The sequence below is a fragment of the Malania oleifera genome, chromosome 10 (assembly GCF_029873635.1).
Source record: "Malania oleifera isolate guangnan ecotype guangnan chromosome 10, ASM2987363v1, whole genome shotgun sequence".
Lineage (NCBI taxonomy): Eukaryota > Viridiplantae > Streptophyta > Magnoliopsida > Santalales > Ximeniaceae > Malania > Malania oleifera.
The window spans coordinates 527666-548298 of NC_080426.1; the positions used below are offsets into that span (position 1 = coordinate 527666).

Below are 20633 nucleotides of genomic sequence, written 5' to 3' on the forward strand. Positions count from 1 at the left end.
ATGCTATATCAGTTGGTAAGTCGTCCACCTCGTCCATGGTTGTGTCGGTGCTTCACATAGTTTGCGATTGTCCCAATTAGTTTTTTTTGTTCTTCTTGTTTGATATTGGTGTGCTGCTAGTTTGTGAGTGTTGGCATGGAGTCTATGAATCCTAAAAGCATGTTTCCTTCATCGCTGCCATAGATAATAGCTCAAAAGTTGGATCGAAAGAATTCTAAAGTTGTTTGGGTTTCTTTAGCAGGATTTGGAAAACCTAACAACTTGCTCCAATATGATCCTTCTGATGAGAAAAGAAAAGAAGTTTGAATTCAAGAAGATGCCTTGATTATTTCCTTCTTGTGGAATTCGACGAAGCCACAAATTGCACGTATGTGCATGCATCTCGATACATGCGAGGAGATTTGGGATTATGCCAAGCTTCTAAACTCTAGTACTTTCAGTTACAACAAGGAGATAGGAGCATTACAGATTACGTTTGAGAGATAAAACGTATTCATAAGGAGCTTAACATAGTGCAACCTATAACCATTGATGTTCGTTAGATGCAGAAGTAAAGGAAATAGATGACACTTCTTCAGGTTCTAGCTGGCTTGAGACTCGAGTTTGAGGCAATCTGTCCCAGATACTTAGTAGTGCAGAGTTGCCATCATTTTGCCAATGTTTATTATTGTGCCCTTCATGCTTTGTTTAGCACGCATTCTCTTGCTTTTGCATTTGGCTTTGAGAGGTTAGCCTTTGCAATGCAGGGTGATTCTAGTTCTCTACCAAACAATTGCAGAAGTTATTGAGGTATTTCGATGGTCGTGGTAGTAGAGATGGACGGGGTAGAGGCACTCCTTGTAAGTGCACTCATTGTGGACAAGGTAATCATTACTATTGAACAGTGTTGGGATCTCGATAGTTGACCTTCACGTGTTGCCAAAGCAACCACCACTGACTTCACACTGTTGGGGGCAACTAATGCAGCCACCACCTACTCCACACCTTTGGGGCCTAGTGGAGGGCAACATATGATCTCCATGTCAGAGGAAGAGTATTCCAAGTTCCCACTGTATCAAGCGTCACAACAAGCTTCTCTTCCCATTGCATCTCTTCCCAAACAGGTAATCCCGTGGTATGCTTATCATCCAGTACTTCTCATCCTAGTCCTTGGGTCATAGACTCCACTTCCACTAATTATACCATAGGTATACCTAATTTCTTCTCTACTCTTCAGTATCCTACAAATTTACCTTGTGTTACTCTTTCTGATGGATCCACCAATCACACTTCTTCTATTTCTCTTCCTTCGGTTTTTAAAATTCCCAAGTTTCCTCTCAATCTTATGTCTATTAGCAATCATGAATTGTTCAGTAACATTCTTCCTTGATTCTATGGTTATTAAGGATTTGAAGACGAGGAATATGGCTGGTGAAAGGCGTGAAGCTGGTGGACTTTATCACTTTGAGCCACTATCTCCTTCTACCGCCTGCATTGCTGCTGCCACACCTCTTCAAATTCATTGCACCTTGGTCATCCTTCACTAGAAAAGTTGAAATGTCTTGTTTCTTATTTGAGTTTTGTGTCTAGTCTTGATTGTGAGTCTTGTCAGTTGGGGAAAAGCACCAACATGTCCCTTTCATTTCCTGAATCAATAAACAGGTTGCAAGCCCTTTCATGTTAGCCCATTCTGATGTTTGGGGTCATAGTAAAGTTGTGCCCAAGTTGGGTTTCCGATACTTCATAACCTTTGTGAATGATTATTCAAGAATGACTTGGCTATATTTAATAAAAGATCATTCTGAGTTATTTCATATATTTTGTGCCTTTTATTCTGAAATAAAGACTCAATTTGGTTTTCTAGTTTGAATGCTTCAAAGTGATCACGCTAAAGAGTATTTCAGTTCACAATTCACTGCTTATATGACTTAGTTTGCTATTGTTCATCAATCATCCTGTGCTCACACTCCTCAACAAAATGGGATTGTAGAGAGGAAAGATAGACATATCCTTGAAATCACTCGCACATTACTTTATCAAATGTATGTACCTAAAGTGTTTTGGAGTGATGTTGTGCGTACTGCTTGCTATCTAATCAATAAAATGTCATCCTCTATTCTTAGTGGTAAAATTCCCTACTCCATTGTCTCTCCTAATTCACCTTTAGAGTCTCTCCCTCATATATTCAGGTGTGTGTCCTTCGTTCGTCAACTAACTCCTAGGGTGGATAAGTTGGACCCTCGTGCCATTAATGTGTCTTTCTGGGCTACTCACATACTCAAAAGGGATATCGTTGTTATATTCTTGTGCTACATTGCTTCTTTGTTTTTGCAGATGTTACCTTCTTTGAGTGTACACCTTACTATACCCAATCCTTAAGTGCTTCTAGCGCAATGTGTGTCTTCCTCTGCCTAATCTTCCAGATTCTAGCTTGTTGTCCTTGCCCAATCAACCATCTTAGTTTCCATGTAGTTCGAATCCTTCTCATTGTCTCGATCATCATAATTTGCAGGTGTATTCACGACGTTGGGTCCAAGGAAAAGAGTCCCCCTCTAGCTTCTACTACCACGCCTTTGGTTTTCTCGTGTGATGATAATATTCCCCATAATGTGGATCCTCCCATTATTGTTCGGAAAGGTAAATGCACATGTACCCGACATCCCATTTCCAACTATGTCTAGAATGACTTCTTATCACCCTCCAGTTATTGTTTTCTTATTGCTTTATCATCCGCTACCCTTCCTAAATTTGTTTCAAAAGCCTTAGCCCACTTTAGTGTAGGAATGCTATGGTCGAAGAGATGAATGCTTTACAAAACAATGGCACTTGGGACTTGGTATCTCTTCCTCTTAGCAAGTTTGTTGTTGGGTATACGTTGTGAAAGTCAAATCCTAATGGTTCTGTAGCTCGTTTAAAGGCCCGTCTTTTTGCTGGCATACTCAAGTGTATGGGTTGGATTATTCTGACACTTCTTCTTCGGTTGCCAAACTTACATTAGTACATTTGTTCGTCTCCTTAGCTACCACTTGTCACTAGTCTTTGCATCAGTTAGATATGAAGAATGCCTTCTTGCATGGTGATTTTGAGAAAGAGGTCTATATGGAGCAACTATTTGGGTTTGTTGCTTAGGGGGAATCAAGCTTAGTGTATCAGCTAAAGAAGGCACTATATGGTTTAAAACAGTCTCTATATGGTTTAAAACAGTCTCTCAAAGCATGGTTTGGTCATTTCAGGGTTATAGTACTTGAGTTTGGTCTTCGACAATGTGTAGTGGATCATTTTGAGTTTTATTATCTTCATACTTCATCGAGTAGGATCCTTCTTGTTGTGTATGTGGATGATATTGTTATTATAGATGATGATGATAAAGCTATTCAGAGTCTCAAAACTTTTTCTTCATACTAAGTTTCAAACCAAGGATTTGGACTGTTGAAATACTTCTTGGATATAGAAGTATCTAGATCTCGTATGGGAATTGTTTTGTCATAGAGGAAGTATGTTCTTAATATGTTGGATGAAAGTGGATTGTTGGGATCCAAATCGGTTAATACACCCATGTATCCTAACAACAAGTGCTGGACATAGGTGATTTGTTGCCTAATCTTGGACAATATCGTAGACTTATTGAAAATTTGAATTATCTCACAGTCACTTGGCCGGAATATCTTTTGCAACAAGTGTTGTGAGTCAATTTCTAGATTCTCCAAGGACAAGTCATTGGGACGCAATAATTCGCATCTTGAGATATCGCAAAGTTACATGTGGGAGAGGTCTTTTATATCGTGATCAGGGTCACGCTTTTATTAATGGATATAAAAATGTAGATTGTATTGGGTTGCCTTCCGACTGAAAATCCACAATTGGGTACTATATCTTGTTGGTGGTAATTTTTGATTTCTTGGAAGAGTAAGAAACAAACTGTGGTGGACAGTTCAAGTTTTGAATCAAAACATAGAGCTATGGCTCATACTACTCGTGAACATGTTTGGTTGAAGAACATGTTGGAAGAATTGAGTTTTTCACATCCTCAGCCTATGAAGTTGATGTATGATGATCAAGTTGCTCTTAATATTGCCTCTAACCAGGTCTTTTATGATTAGATGAAACACATTGAAGTTGATTGCCATTTTGTTCAGGAGAAACATTTTTAGAAGTTCATTACTATTGCTCATGTGAAGTCTAATATGCAGCTTGCGGATTTTTTTTACCAAAGCTTTGGGGAGTGCTCGTGTTAAATTCATTTGTAACAAACTAGGAGCATATGATATTTATATTCTAGCTGGAGTGTTAGAGGTTATTTATGTCTTTTAGAATTATTATTGAGTTTGTTACAAGCTAGGAGCATATGATATTTATACTCTTAACTTGAGGGGGAGTGTTAAGAGGTTATTTATGTCTTTTAGAATTATTATTGTGTTTGTTAGTATGTTAATTAGTGAGAGTTAGTGAGGGTATTATTGTCATTAGAATGTATTTGATTTGTATTATAAATAGAGGGAGAGACCTATCTTCAAGTTAGGACATTCATTTAATCAAAATCTCAACATTGCTCAACAAAGAAAATTTTAGTTGCTGGAGAGTCACAGAATACTTTAGTGGTCGAAAGGTCTCCAGTGCTCCATCTTCATGGAAGTGGATGAAGTGGAGCGGTTTCTTGTTTCCTGGGCTGATTTCTAGGCCATCACCAATCTCTCTCCTAGCTTAAAAGAATGAGAAAAAGGAGAGAGAACCCTATCACTCCTGCTCCAAAGGAACAGATTCAGTAGCTTTATCACATTGATGGAGACCAACTTAGGTGGAAGGATTCAACTGAAAGGAGTGGTATAGGATTTTACTTGCAGCACAGGAACTGGGTTGAAGAGTTACTCTTAACTCTAAATGAAAGGCTTTCAGGCCTGATTTTCAGTTATGAGCTTTGATCCCCTCCTCCATCTACCGTAGCAGCAAATACAATTCATCCCACGAAGAGACCAAGGTCCAGAACCTGAAGGAGGCAGTGGGCTCCTGTCCTCGTTGCAGCCACTGCAGCAGCATCTCCCTCAGGTGCCTTATGCTGACTGAGAGCTTGAAGAGGACAACTTGAACCTTCGTGCCTATTCATGCAAGTGGTGTTGGATGAAGAGCTCTTGGCTATCTGGAAGCAAGTTGTAGTGGAAGTAGTAATGCACTTAACTGGAGCTTTTGTCAGATACAATGAATTTTAATAGCCTTTGCTTCAGTTTCATTTCTGAACTTGCCCAATCATAAAAATATCATTCATTTTTTGTGGGATATCCCTAGTTTTGAATATATCATAGAATGGTTCTGTGCATGTTGAGAGACTTGGCAAGGAGAATAAACTTGTAAATGTTTTTTATATAATTGTTCACACCCTTCATAGGCTTTTAAAAGGCTTAGGTACGTTGTGGGCTTCTTACTTATTGTATGCAATTGATGTAATCTTTAGTGGCATCTGGTTCCGGGGATCATAGATATTCTCCCAAAATGACGTGTGGAAACCTCATTCTGAGAAATGGGATGCAGGCCTCATGGGAATATTTTATTTGGTTAGCATTTATAAAATTATTGATAATGTTTACAGGATGCCCATGTTGTGCTTAGTTCAACATGGGAATCTTAGAACACATTTCAAAAAGTATCCATGACTTGTTTATGAACTATATAAGAAGAATAATCATATTTTCAGTACAAAAACCTATTAAGAATATGTACCAAACTAAATCCATGTCCTAAAATTCTCAATCATTGTAAAGAAAGAATTCAACAGTCAATAATTAACTAACCAAAACTAATGGGGGTATGGTTTCAAATTTGAACTGTCATGCTACATTATTTTAAGTTACATTATTTTTTTTTTCTTGATTTTTTTTTTGTTATTAATTATTATAAATGTATAATAATAGGTATTAATGTCTTACGGGCCAAAATAATAAGGAGAATGAAGTCCAAAATCACTGCATATTAAAAAAGAAATCTCTTGGTTGAGGACGATAGAAACATAATACTAATTAGGTTATCTGGTGCATGCTGATGCTGGTTATGGAACCATCCCTTGCTTCTCAGTAGATTCTTCTATAGGCTATGGTTCATAGATTCCACATGCTTTAGGTGGTATTTTGAATGATCACTGTCTACTCAGGAATAATGGTCCAAGTCCACTACTTAATTCTCTTTCATGGAGCATGGGATGCTCTAATTTTGCTTTCCCACCCCCACTCCTGGTTTTATAGTGTAATTTAGAACTGTTGATTAACACCCTTTTGGAGAAAAGGTCAATTATATGCTTTTTCATTTGGCTTTTAAAAGGAACTCCAAATTATACTGATGGTAGTTATTCTGATTGGGAATTGCGGCAGATATGCATACTCAGAGGAGACGGGCGAAGACCTTGAAGATGAGGGCATCGCGCTGACTGGCAGTGCAGTAAAGGTGGCTGGAGATTTAGTGACAAAGCTGGAAAGAAAAGAACGGAAGGCATCGATTACAGCAGATCATGTGTTTGGGCTTGTGGAAGATCTCGAAGAGGACAAGAGGGAATGAGACCTTTTATCCTTGCATATTTCATTGAATCACAGATCAAATTTGCATGTGTATTGGGGACATGTCATCGCCTTCAATGTAAAGAATATTGAGGAAGGACAAAAAAAAAAAAAACAAAAAAAAAAAAGGAACAACGAAATGGTGGATTGAACAAGATTGGCTTCTTGCAACATGCAGCCCCCTACTTTCTTTTTGCAGGTATGATCAGTTTGAGGGAGGAAGACGAGGAAAGGAGAGAGCACTTGTCCAAGCGTGCAATGAGTGCGCTACTACTTTTATTTATTTTCTAAACTCACATGTACTTTTTACGAATCGTTGAAACTCATTATTTGACTTCACAAATTGAATTGGAGCTTTAGCAAATAAGATGGAATTCTTATTTGTAATTTGTTGTACGTCTAGAAAGAGCCTGCGCCAAATTACATAACCATGTGGCGTTGTCTAAATGCAGGAATACCCACCTCTCTTGAAACTTGAGAAGAAAGTCCTACCCAAATGATGGCACGCAGAAATCCTATACACAAATTTCTTGACCTCTCAACAAACCCTATTGTTGTAGGGGATACCAATGAAAATGAGCATCATTCTCAGACTTCTTATCCATGGATGGGGCAAAGCAACCCAGTAGATTTTTTAAACCCTTCCCAGTTTCAGTGATTCTCTTGATATATAATGTTTTCATCATCCTGAGTGGCGGAAATTTTATGGGATGCATGGCTGCGCACCTGGGGTAAAGTGGAACTCTTGCAACTCTGATCCACCATGCCAACTGTTGCTGCAATGATCTTCCTGTGTTAGTGTTGCACAAAAACTGTTGTCAGTTTTATAATATTATGAATGCTACTTTAATTGCTTTACTTTCCCTTGCTTCTCAATTATATTTTCAATTTTTTTAAGGGTAAAATCTAGTAACACTTTATGAATTTTCTAAGAATTACACTCCACCCTATGTTTTTATAAAATGAACCTTCCATTAGTTAATCATTAGTCAACCATTAAGTACATACAAAAAACATAAATTTTAACTATAACAAAATGATGTTTTCAAAGGACACATTTAATAAATTAAATTAAAAAATTGGTTAACATTATTAAGAAAATTGTGTCGTTTTCCAGCAAAGCGTCGACGGTTTCAATAAACCCCTCGACGGTTGCTTTGATGATTTGAGACAAAATGTTTGCTGTGAGAAAACTGTAGTCGACGGTTATGTCTGTTGCTGAATTGCCAAGAATCCAAATAGCTACAGATTTGATATTATCCGATAGTCTGCAACGATATGGAATTCTTCAGTCGTATTATTGAATATCTATTTGTATTTGATAATTTAGAATCTCTTTGATTTACTCTTTAAATACTTTTGAATTTGTAACAACTATACCTTGTACAAGCCCTGCATATAGGACATCTTTACATCAATGAAAGTGTCCTGCATTTTCTATATGGTATCAGAGCTTTTTCTCTAACAAGTTTCCCCTCCCCCCCCCCCCCAGTTCATCTTCTGTAGGTGTCTCAAATTCGGCTTTTTGAAGTTGGTTTTGGCAAAATAAGCTGATCCTTCATGTCATCCTTGCATTAGTCTTCGAACCGATTATGCCGCTCATTACCGCTTTAACCACTGCTCATGATGCTTGGTCTAAGTTGCAATGATTGTACGCCAATCATTCACGCACTCGTGTTATGCAACTTAAGGAGGAGTTGAATCTCATTCAGCGAGAGTCTTGCTCGGTCTCGAAGTATCTCCATGCCATTAAGGTTTTAGTTGATAAACTTGTTGTGGTTGACTCTCCTGTCTCAGTGGATGACATTACTTTGTATGTCCTCAACAACCTTGGCCCCGAATTTCGTGAGATTGTAGCGCCTATTTGGGCATGTGATATTTCTCTCACGTTTTAGGAGCTTCATGATGTGTTGGTTGGCCACGAAACTTACTTATGACATGTTAATGCATCCAATGATGTTCTAGTTGCCACTGTGAACCCCACTCAGCGCCGTACTACCAATTCTACTTTCAACCACAACCAACATTCCAACCCTAGCTCCTATGTTAGCATCGCCCCAACTCTGGTCGTAATAATCGCAGGGAGCAATTTGGTAAGCCCTAGATCATTTGTTAGCTGTGTGACAAAGTAGGCCACTTGGCCAAGACTTGTTACTCTGCTTCAGGAGGGAAGTCTATCAATTGTGTCGCTACCAATGCGTTCACAAACAAAAAGTGGCTTATGGATTTCGCTGCTTCTCACAACATCACCTCCGATCTTGCCAATCTCTCTGCTCACTTTTATGATAGCACGAATGAGGTTGTCATTAGCGATGGGTCAGGTTTGCGAGGCACACATGTTGGCTCTTTGTCTCTTCCCTATTCCTTAGAGTCTTTTAAATTGACTAATACTCTTTGTGTTCCTAATATTCACAAAAACTTAATCTTTGTTCATAATTTCACTCGTAGCAATAATGTATATCTTGAGTTTCACCCATTTTATTTTCTTGTGAAGGATTGGAGCACGGGGGCGACTCTTCTTCGCGGTAAATGTCAGGATGTGGTCTATCCAATGCCGATTACGTCTTCCGCTAAACTATCTTTTGTTTTAGCACTTGTTGGTGAGCGAACAACGGCTGACACCTGACATGGATGACTTAGGCATCCGTCAAATAAAGTAGTTGATTTTGTTATTCGTACCTTTTCTCAACCAATTGTAGTATCTCATGTCTCTTCATCTTCCATTTGTAATGCTTGTCAATGCAATAAAAGAATTGGAACAAATATTAATTTTTTTACAATGACTAAAGGAATAAGTATAATCTTTGTATATTTTACTATAAAATAAAATGTCCTCTAATTCAATCTCCTTAAAAGTGAATCCACTGATTTCAAAGGCTTGAAGAGTGCGTTCCCAAATACAATGGTGGATTTGTCGAAGGATCAATTTAATGATTTGCAAATGTTGGATTTGCTTGATTTTGGATTAATTTGTGTAGATTATTAATTTGACGAAGTGGGTGACAAATCTTTTGAAGGATCAATTTGAAAACCTATGATGGGTAAATTTGTTTCATCTTTGATCTATTTGATGATATCTATCAATTTGAGAGCCCCAAGTTATTCTTGAACAAGTTGATGTTGAATTTTTCGAATGATCAATTCCACGATCTATGGAATGTGAGTTCATTTGATTTTAAAATTTTTAACAAAATTTGCCGATTTAAGAGGCCACTGGTGGATCTTTCGAAGGATAAATTTGGTGATCTATGGAAGGTGAATTTGTTAACCCTTGATCTATTTGATGAGATTTTCTAAAAAGGGTAGAGTTAGTTGTCGAATGAGTTGATGTTGGATCTTTAGGATGAACACTTTCACGATCTATTGAAGTTGAGTTTGTTTAATATTTGATCAATTTAACAAGATTTATTGATTTGATGAAATTGACAATTCATTAGAAGGTGGATCTGTATCCAATCTTCATAAACATGAGCCTAATCATGAGCAATAGATGTTTGGAAGAAAAATAGATTGTCGAAATTGATTGAAATTAGAGCATTCTTCGATTGCTAAGAATGCCGAAGAATGAAGATTGATTCTTGATTTTTGTCTCTTCCTTTCTCCAAGTCAAGTTCTCTCCTTCTTATTTTCTTTTTCTTTCCTTTTCATTTTTTCTTTTTTTTTTTCTTTAGAGAAGCCAATATGAGACTTTTTATAGGCAGAAATAGGGTTGGTGAAGCCCTCAAGCTCTTTTATCTCTTGACTCGTGTCCATGTATATGGGATATAAACCATAAGATATCCAATCATATTTAATCGTTAAAGAATCACTCACTCATCTTTATTAGGCTCCAATTAATAAATTTAGTATGTAGGTTCATTTAAATAATTAGTCAAAATAAATATTATGTCTTTTTGACCAATTAAATTAATTCAAGGCGTTATAAATTTTCATGCCTACAATTACTACTACCAACTAAATTTTAATTTTCTCACTTTTGGGATCCCAATTTTATATATCTATTTACAACTAAAGGTTGCTGAATAATTAAGCATTTCTCAAGAATTTGGATGCTGGCAGAAATCAAAGTATGATCGAACATGTCATGAACAAAATATTCAAAGAAGCAGATTCAGTGAAGATCATTGTTAAAACTATATGCAAGAGAATAAATAGAAGTAATATACTTTTAAAAGCCCGGAAGTGAATGAATGTGCAACCAAAGTAACCTAATAAATAAATGAAGATTCTATTTCAAAAAATAAGTAGATGAAATAATATAGAAGAACAATGACATTGGGAGCATGAACTCACCTCCAAGTTCCTCGATTGCAAGCATTGATCACTCAGTCAATGCTTCTTCATTAGTTCCTCTTCTCATCACCATCCTCAGTCCTCTCAACCAGAGACTAATCAATGAAATTTCCTAACATAACTTAGATACAAAAATTAAAGAACCAAATACCAAATATAAGCAATAATTAAAATAGGAAAAACAAGAAAGAAAAAAGAAATAACTCCATTAGCAAAACTCCATTCTGAATGCTACTTCTAAAAAACTATAGAAATTTTTTTATTTTTTTCAAATTAGCATTGGAGAGAGAGAGATGACGATGATGTTTGTACCTAATTTTTTGAAGTTGCCACACAGCACATGTTGCTACTTTTGGGAGTGACAAACACATGATTGATCTCTTAATTCAAAGATGATGACTGGAGCATGTGAGTTCCTTGCCAACAATAAGGCTCTGCTGCCCAAAAAGTGTCTCTGGAAGACGAGCTTCCAACATGTTGATGATTTATTATTATTATTATTATTATTATTATTATTAAAGAGTTGACGGGTACAGGGAAAACAAAATGGCCCACAATGCAATTGGCATCTAGCTGGTAGTAGAAAGGAAATAACTAATTATAGTAGGCAAAAGGAGGCTAAATGAAATATGTCATTTTTATATATAGAGATGGTTATAAAACACTTGGTTTCGATTTTGTAAAGATACAAGAATAACCAAAATGTCATTGAAAGTTTTTGATGCATCATTGAAAGTTTTTGAAAGTTTTTGATGCATCAATCATTATCAATATAGATGGCACTAACAACGATAGAGTGACAAAGATAGGATTTAAAAAAAAAAAACCTCCTTTGACTCACAGGACCAAGAAGAGTAGCACAGGAATATTCATATGTTGTACATTGACTATAACTTTCAACTTGAATTTAGGCAACACTACCATGGGGATTAATTTGACAAGTGAAAGGTGTGACTAGAAGATATTACATTAGAACATTTTAGAGAGAGAGAAAGGGGATGAAATGGAAAAATAGAAACGGGCTAAACCCAAACCCAAAAAGACAACTTCATCTCTCAACTTGACAAATGGTGCAGCAAGGTGCCCTTGAGGCTTGAACCCACTCTCAATAGAGGTTCATAGATTCTCATTTTTTCCAAACGCCATCAAGTAATCTTCTTTTACCTTCCATATTTCTCCGAAGAGTATTCAATGTCTCGTAGATCTCAAATGTCCTCGGAGAGGATGAATCCCCTGAGAAAAACATATCAACCCTATTCCCCACTTCAATCCAACTACACCCAGGTTTCTTCTTCAGTCCCTCCTCTTTCATTGATACCCTCAAAGTTGCTGCCTTGTCCCATGATTCAGCTTCTCCATAAAGATTCAACAGGTGAACATAATCACTGCCTCCGGCTGGTTCCATCCTTAATAAGTTTTGGGCAGCCAGCTCGCCAAGCTCTATATTACGATGCACTCGACATGCACACAACAAGCATAGCCAAACACTCCTGTTAGGTTCAATGGGCAGGTTTTGTATGAAATGGTATGCATCATCCAAACAACCAGCACGGCTCAAGAGATCAACAACATTTGCATAATGCTCTGCTTTGGGTTCAATTCCATACTCTCCTCTCATTGATTGAAAAAGATTTAGACCTTCTTCAATGAGACCAGAATGACTGCAAGATGATATGAGGGAAAGGAAGGTTATATCATCAGGAGCTATTCCTGATCTTTTCATGTCATTAAATAATCTGATTGCTATTAGGCACTCCCCATGACATCCATACCCAGCAATCATAGAATTCCATGTTGCTAAATTTTTTCTTGGCATGTCCCAGAAGATGTTTTGTGCATATTTTAAAGATCCACACTTGATGTACATATCAATCAATGCATTCTCCACTTGAAGATCAGAAGGAATCTGAAGCCTTATTTGATATCCATGCACAATCTTTCCTTTTAACAGCGCTGCAAGTGATGAAACTGCAGCAAGGACAATTGTTACAGAAATAGAGTCTGGACACAAGCCATGCTGTACAATCTGAGGAAAGAGCATAAGGGCAAGCTCTGGGCACCCATTCCGGCAATGGCAAGAAATTATAGAATTCCAAGCCACGAGATTTTTTTGTGACATCCCAGAAAATACCTTCCTAGCCATCTCTGCAAAACCACATTTTGAGTACATATCAACCAGGGAACTAGCCACAAAAACATCAGATCCTAAACCAATCTTAATGACATATCCATGGATTCCACAACCCAATTTTATGTTCTCCAGTCCCATGCAAGCACTGATTACACTGGCCATAATATCAGGATCCAATTTGATGCCGTCAACCTCCATTGCCCTGAACAAATCCAAAGCCTCCATGAATTTCCTGTTTTGGCAAAAACCTGATATCATAGAGCCCCATGCAACCAGATCCCGTTCTTTCATTGTAGTAAAAATTAAAATAGCATCTTCAACACTCCCACATTTTGAGTACATTGTCAACAGCCCACTCTGTGCAGCAATACTACTTTGGGCTGGTCTTTTGATTAATTCTGCATGAACTGTCCTACCAAAATCATACAACCCAGCCATAGTGCAACAACATAAAACATTAGATATTGTGAAAGAATCAATTGGAGTATTACTTAACCTCAAGTGATTGTAAACACCCAAGGCTTCATCAATACAGCCCTTACCTACATAAGCAGAGATCATTGCATTCCATAATTCAGTTTCCTTGATTGTGGTCCGGTCAAATACTTCTTCTGCCAATTCCACCAGCCCACACTTGGCATACATGGTCAAAAGAGAAGTACAAACATACGAGTCAATCTCAAAACCCGCTTTGATTGCATCACAGTGAACCTGCCTCCCAAAATCTACGTCTTCACCGTAACAGCACGCAGTTAAAGCACTCGAAAATGAAGCAGATCCAAGCGTGCAACTCTCACTCTTGGCCAATGCAAACAATTCTAAGCTGTTTTCCCACAATCCGTTCTCACAAAGCCCACTAATCAATGCATTCCATGCGACAACATTGTTCTTATCCGCCCACTTATCAAACACGCGGGACGCATCCACTGGTCGGCCGCAACTCGAATACATATCAATCAATGCAGTCTCCAAGAAGGGATCACCATATAACATGTTCCTAACAATGTAAGCATGAATTTGCTTCCCGGCAACCGACATGCCCTCACATGTTCCCAGCAGAATACTCAGCGAGTAGGCGTCGGGTCTGACACCCAACGATTGCATCCGACTAAAAAGAATTATACCCTCATGAACCTGGCCGTATCGGAAGTACCCATCAATCATAGAGTTCCAGAGAGTGACGTCTTGAACCGCGACTTGACTCTCAGACATTTCCGCAAACACTTCAACTGCAGAAGCGAGTGACCCACATTTTGCGTACATGTTAATGAGAGAAACAGCGATATAGGGATCGGAGTGAAGGCCCATCGTAACAATGGCGGAATGGAGAATTTGTCCATGGCGGAGGTCTGAAAGGGCAGCACAGGCTTTGAGAAGAGAAGGGAAGACGAATTTTCCGGTGACAGCGGCGGCGTGGTGAGAGATGGGTTTGGTGAAGTATGGTTGTAGGGCCTCCGAATACAGTCCTTGTTGAACAAAAGTCCTATGTTTGGAAGTGATGGACAGCGGGGACTGATGTGATTGTCTCAGGTACGAAAGCTTCCGACACAGCGAAAATTTGTTGAGGCGCATATCATGATATCCTCAGTTTCACCTGATGAACTAGAAAGCCCAATATGTCAGTTTTTTTCCATTTTAATTTTATTTTATAATAAAATATTAAATAATTACTTTTTTTGGAAATTTTTTTGAGTTTTGATACTTATTTAATCTCACGTCCAGCGAGATTTGTCACGCGTCAGTACCGGCTTTTTTTCCAAGCTTGCTAGATGGTCAAGCAAGATTTGAGTAACACGCGCCAAACACGATTCGACAGACCATTTAAATCTCGCTAGAAGATTTATTGTGCATGTAATTTTTTCTTAAATTAAAAAATCCTAAATATTCTATTTTCTTTTTATCTTTTTAAGATTTTTGAACACTTAATTTGTATTTTAATGTGATAAAAATGAAGAAAAAATTTATTCATTAATTTGTTCAATATATATATATATATATATATGTATTTAATTTTCATCAATAACTAAATAAAAAAAAGTGGATTCATTTTCTTTTTATTTTCTTTATATTTTTCAAGCAACAAACGAGATTACTTTTTATGTTTGATTCTAAGAAAAGTAAAAAATAAAAAATATGATAAATTAATGAAAAATTTTAATTTTACAATCATTAATATTTAAATTTTAAAAATATTAATATATCATTAATGTAATTAAGACTGGAGGAAAAATTAATATAAAAAGTATATAAATTATATTTTCTTCTTTCTTCTTTTCTAAAAATTTTCAAGTTTTAAATAAAGCAAAATCTTGTTATTGTTAATTTTCATCCCCCGCCCCCCCCCACCCAAAAGAAGTCTGAAATATGATGATACATGCCCGAACCATGTTTTTTCTGATTTTTTTTTTATTGAGTTGACATCATGTCTGTTCTTGCCTATAAAATTACTGTTACGTTGAAGGTGGATGGGTCAAACATTCTTATAATTGTTGAAATGAAATGTGGATGGATTATATTGACATGTAACTAAATGAACATTGTTTTTTCCATTTAATTTTCCCATGTATGTGATTTTTTCTTCATTGTTACCAATTTAGGATCAACGCTCTTTGGGATTGCTTATGTAGTTTACTTTTTCATGACGACACTTGTTTAAAAATTTATTTTGATAATTTTAATTATTAAAAAAATATAATAAAAAATATATTTTCTTTCTTACACATTCAAAGTATCGAATTACTGTAAAAATTTCGGCAGAATTTTCTTTTAAAAAATGACCATATCCATCCATGCACCTATTTAAAGAAAATATTTTTCCTAAACAATTAATACCGGTATGTTCACAAATTTCATTCACAACTTTCATACACATTCAAAGTATCAAATTACTGTAAAAATTTCGACAGTGTCCTTTTAAAAATGATCATATTTATCCATGCACCTGTTCAAAGAAAATATTTATCCTCGGTAATCGATACTAGTATGTTTACAAATTTCATTCAAAACTATACATATACATATTGGGAAACAATACATAAGAACACATGTTCAAATCCATGCACTAGTTAAAAGAAAATAATTTTAATCGAGAATACTAGTATAGTCACAACATTTATTTACAACTTTCATTCACAACTATCATACACAACTTTTATTCATATATACATGTTGGGGAAAATGAATGAACATTTATAATTATACATAAATAATGCAACAATGCTATACAAATGAAAAAAAATAATTGATACTATACAAATGAAATAAAAATAATCGATGTTATACAAATGAGATAAAAATAATTGATCCTATACAAATGAAATTAACATAATCGATGCTATACACTCGAAATCAAACGGACACTACTCAATGCCGCATGCAGGTCGTCTCCGATTTTGGGATGGCTGTTGTCTGCGTCTGCCGTCTCTTGGCTGCTCATCTGCATCGGGTGTCTTGTCTTGTCATTGTCCTGTATGTCCAACATCTCCACCAAGAGGTACTGCATAATCAGCATCCATGCGAAGAGGATGGGGAATAACGCATATGATGGCTCTGGACGAGAACGAGGTGGCATGGCGGGTGCATCCACCTCCTTCGCATTGAAAATGTCGTCCAATAGGTATGACATCGAATAGGTGGTAGCAAAGTCAGAAGGGGCGTCTGCCTGTCTACTAGACGGTCTCGTAATATTTGTTCCTAGCGAAGGTGCATACTGTAACGTCCCTCAATTTCTTAACATAAAATGTCACATAATAGATAAAATAGTCAACCCGAACCCGTGGGTAACGGGGACACCTGTCAATCACAGCGGAAACCTAAGCAGCAGTAAACATAAAATCCCAATCATCCATCCATAAAACATAACATCAAAAGCATAACACCAGAGTTTACTACATCTCCAATTATTGTACTTACATACAACCATTAAAATATCAAAATAATCCTAGGATCATACAACAAAAATCTACTAATCCTAGTACAAAGCTTACCCTTCTAGTAGGGAAGCTCCACTCACTCAACGGCAGTCTTGACTCGCCGGTTTCTCTGGGTTTCCTGAAAAGTTAATTAAGTTCGGGGTGAGACACTTCTCAGTAAGGGAAAATAAACTAAATACAGTCATATGACAACATGAACATTTAAAGTGCTTATACATATGCAGTACATTTCATAACTCTGAAAATAATCATACTATTAGATTGGATAATCATGTACTTTTATATTTGTCAATAAATCATAACATACATAAGCATCTGCTATAACTGTAATATTGAAAATATACCCAAGATGAATAACTAGCTAATTTCATGTATTACCCCCCATGACGGGTTGTGCAGCCCGAAGGTGGGACCCGACAATGGCTGGCCGACCACTGCCGAGTCAAATATGTCTGTAAGTACGATGGGCCCGCCACACCCTGGTCCGGACTGACAGATGGACATCCACACTCTACTGAAAGCCACATCGACTATCCATCTCCCATCCCCTCGTGGGATGGTTAGTACTAATCTGACGTAGATATCTGATCTACATATATAGCTATGGTACCGAGCCCTGAACTGAACTAAACTAACATCCTGGTTGTAATAACATATAATACATGAACATACGTAACATCATCACGGCCTCGTGCCGAAAACATAGATATGGCCTTGTGCCGAAATCATAAATACATGGCCTCACGCCAAAATCGTAAATACGGCCTTCTACCGATAATATAATTACATGGCCTCGCGGAAAAATCGTAAATACGGCCTCATGTCGATAATATAAATACATGGCCTCGTGCCCACATCATTTCAGGTATATACATTCTGAAAATAATTCATTTATCATACATTCGTCAAAATGATCGTAACATAACATATCTTTTCATAATACGTGAAATCATACTTTGTTCATAAAATCTTTCATATCATAATATGTTCACATAACATAATATTCATGCCACACGTGCACTGTATAAAATCATACTTCTTATTCTAAAATCGTAATTCTCTGGCATCTTATACATACATACATACACGTTTCATCATAATAGCAGTATTTCCCAAACGTACATTTTATCTATAATATACAAGTATAACATTTGCTTTTTTAGAAAATAAATTTACTCATAATTAATAATAAATTGCATGAAAAATAACTGCTTTAGTTTATTCCCTTACCTGGCTACTGAGAAAGCCCCTAAAATTTCCTAACCTGACCCCCGCAGGATTTCCTACTCAATACCCTGAAACTCAAAACTTCCAGTATTAAACATCAGTATTTTCATGCGTACATCAATTTCTATAACTACCATAAAGTCTAATTTGGCTTAAAAAGCCTTACCTCAACCTAGGGATGATTTCCAACTTCATTTTTCCAATGATCTGCTCCGGCAAACTCACAGAGAACTTCGCCAGGAGCGTCATGGTAGCCTCAAATCTTCGATCCGACGTAAACTTAGCCCAAAATTGAAGAGAGAGAGTGAGAGAGCCGAAGAGGAGAGAGAGAGAGAGAGTGGAGAGGAAGCTTCAAATGACGTTTAAAAATAAGATTTTTCATATATATATATAGACAGCAGAATTCGTCAACGAGTTCTTCATAAATTTCGTCGACGAGACCCTGTATTTGTCGACAAAATTCAGGCTGCCTCAGAACCCCTCTCGGTATTTTCTCATCGACGAAGTCCTGTGTTCGTTGATGAAATTCTTAAAGCCTTCGTCGATGAAACCCTGTGTTCGTCGACGAATTCAGGCAATCTCTTAAAAATTATTTTATTTCCCAAATGCAATGTTTCTGTCTCTATTTCCCTCTCTCTTTATTACTCAAATTTCCATTTTAAATTCGGGTCGTTACACATACAGTGTTGATGGACTGAACACGTATTATGCCTGTACAACTGATGGCGAGAAGGTGGGACTCAATGGACGACTAGAGGAAGCACATCGTCCTCCTACTAGAGTTGCTCGACCTCCTCGCACTAGAGCTAGTCAACCTCCTTGTGAAGGCGAGGCGGGTCAAAATCTAGAGATCCGTCGGCCGTCTGTGGCACTCTACAGTATCCGCATCTGCATCTGCCGAGAGCTGACGAAACATCTCCTCCTCGATAAACTGCATACAGATGCATGCACCAACCAACTCACTGTCTGGTGGCACCACCCCTAACAAACGCTTGCATATACGGCGCAATACGAGTCCTCCCTAAAGGTCTACAGGGCCCTTTACTGGTATGACAGTACGACCTATGATGGGCCTCCCATCAATCGACAGCTTGAACAAAACAGCGACATCGTGGAGTGTGATAGTCGCCTCCTCATGCGGTAGGTGGAACCTGTGCGTCTCCAATGAAAGTCCGAGATCGTCATTTGAGTCGTTGAAATATTAAATCTCTATTTATCACACGGATGAACAAGGAGGGTGCATTGAAGTCCCGTTGATTTGTTCACCATTGCGAACATTACGTTAGACGAAGGGTTGAACATTACTAATGATGTTAATTTAGAATACGAAGAAACATACGAGCAGGAAATCGCTAAAGGGTTAAATGAGTTCACTGATGATGTGAATCCACCCTCCCCCCGGGTGAAACGAATGATGTCATCCACAACGTACAATTTATGGAAGAACTTCCAATGTATGCTCAAATTGATGTAAATGTCGCAGATGTGTCACGCCAAGAAGAGCTTCCTATGTTAGTGACTCGTTGGGATGAGTCATTCGAGCTGGGTAAAGGGATGTTTTTTGGGTCAAAGGATCAGTTGATAGCTGCAGTGCAGATTTATCACGGTCAAGCTCACCATGACTTCTACGTGGTGCAGTCTAACCCAGTGTTTTGAGTTTCTAAGTGTAAGGAGTTTGATTGTAGATGGAGATTGTGAGCAATATTTTAGAAGAAACATAATTTATTTGAAATCACTTAATATGATTGTACGTACACGTGTTTGAATGAACTGTTATTGCAAAACCATAACCAAATCACATCGTCCATAATTATTGGGGAGATATTGAATATGATTATGGGAGATGTGTCTACATCAATCGTCACATTGAAAGAATTCATAGTGTGACGACCCAATTTTTCTACCATTTTTTTTTCCTTTTCAATCTAATAAACTACAATAATCAATCTACATCTCTGATACCATACATCAACATGACTCGACCCGAAGTGGGGTACCAGGGTGACCTGCCCATCACTTATAATGTAGTGAACCAGAGAATTTATAATATTTAAATAATAAAAGAAAGGGAGAAAAAGAAATTAAAAAGGGACACACAGCAAAAGCGTTTGTCGACGACGTGGTATATTAGACTTGTTGACGAGGGTGTAATTTGTCGATGAGAAAATACTGAGAGAGAGCTCATCGACGAGTTGTCTTCATGACTTCATCGATGAGGTGACGTGGCTCGTCGACGAAGGCCGCAGTATAAATAGTGGTTAAACGCGATTTTCAGCTTAATTTGGCCGCATAATTCCTCTCCCTCCCTCCCTCCCTTCTGTTCTCCTTCCTTTTCTCTCAATTTTCGAGTTCGTTTGCCATCAAATTGACGATCCGAAGCTACCATGACACTCCTAGGAAAGTTCTTTGCATATCTACTGGAGTGGATCGTCGGTGGGTCGAGTTCGGAATTCATCCCATATTCAGGGTGTAACAACCTGCTATATCTTTTCCAGTTCTGATTTTTTTTTTTTATACTGTAATATTTATAAT

General features: G+C 37.4%; 2 protein-coding genes across 8 annotated transcripts in view; one reads left to right on the top strand and one right to left on the bottom strand.

Annotated features, from left to right (window-relative positions):
* LOC131165497 (uncharacterized) overlaps window positions 1-7376 on the top strand; it is a 43264-nt gene extending 35888 nt beyond the window's left edge. For 4 of the 6 annotated variants that reach the window (XM_058123371.1, XM_058123374.1, XM_058123372.1 and 1 more), the window contains one exon: window positions 6336-6905. In XM_058123371.1, coding sequence (XP_057979354.1) covers window positions 6336-6519 — 184 coding nt within the window. In that variant the 3' untranslated portion in view covers window positions 6520-6905. Of the gene's footprint in view, window positions 1-6335; window positions 6906-6970 lie in introns of those variants that run through there. The other 2 variants (XR_009139586.1, XR_009139587.1) reach the window with 2 other exon arrangements.
* Window positions 7377-11622: 4246 nt separating this feature from the next.
* On the bottom strand, window positions 11623-14563 carry LOC131165498 (pentatricopeptide repeat-containing protein At2g40720). 2 transcript variants are annotated; one of them, XM_058123376.1, is made up of 2 exons: window positions 13485-14563; window positions 11623-13349 (listed from the first exon to the last, which is right to left on the bottom strand). In XM_058123376.1, the coding sequence occupies exons 1-2, from the start codon at window positions 14512-14514 to the stop codon at window positions 11938-11940; spliced, it is 2442 nt and encodes an 813-aa protein (XP_057979359.1). In that variant the 5' UTR covers window positions 14515-14563; the 3' UTR covers window positions 11623-11937. The 2 variants fall into 2 exon arrangements, with proteins under 2 accessions (XP_057979359.1, XP_057979358.1); XM_058123375.1 differs by having other exon boundaries at window positions 11623-14557.
* Window positions 14564-20633: the final 6070 nt, after the last annotated feature.

Excerpts from the sequence above, each read along its gene's own strand:
- LOC131165498 (XM_058123375.1), bottom strand. The coding sequence starts at position 14,514 with ATGCGCCTCAACAAATTTTCGCTGTGTCGGAAGCTTTCGTACCTGAGA.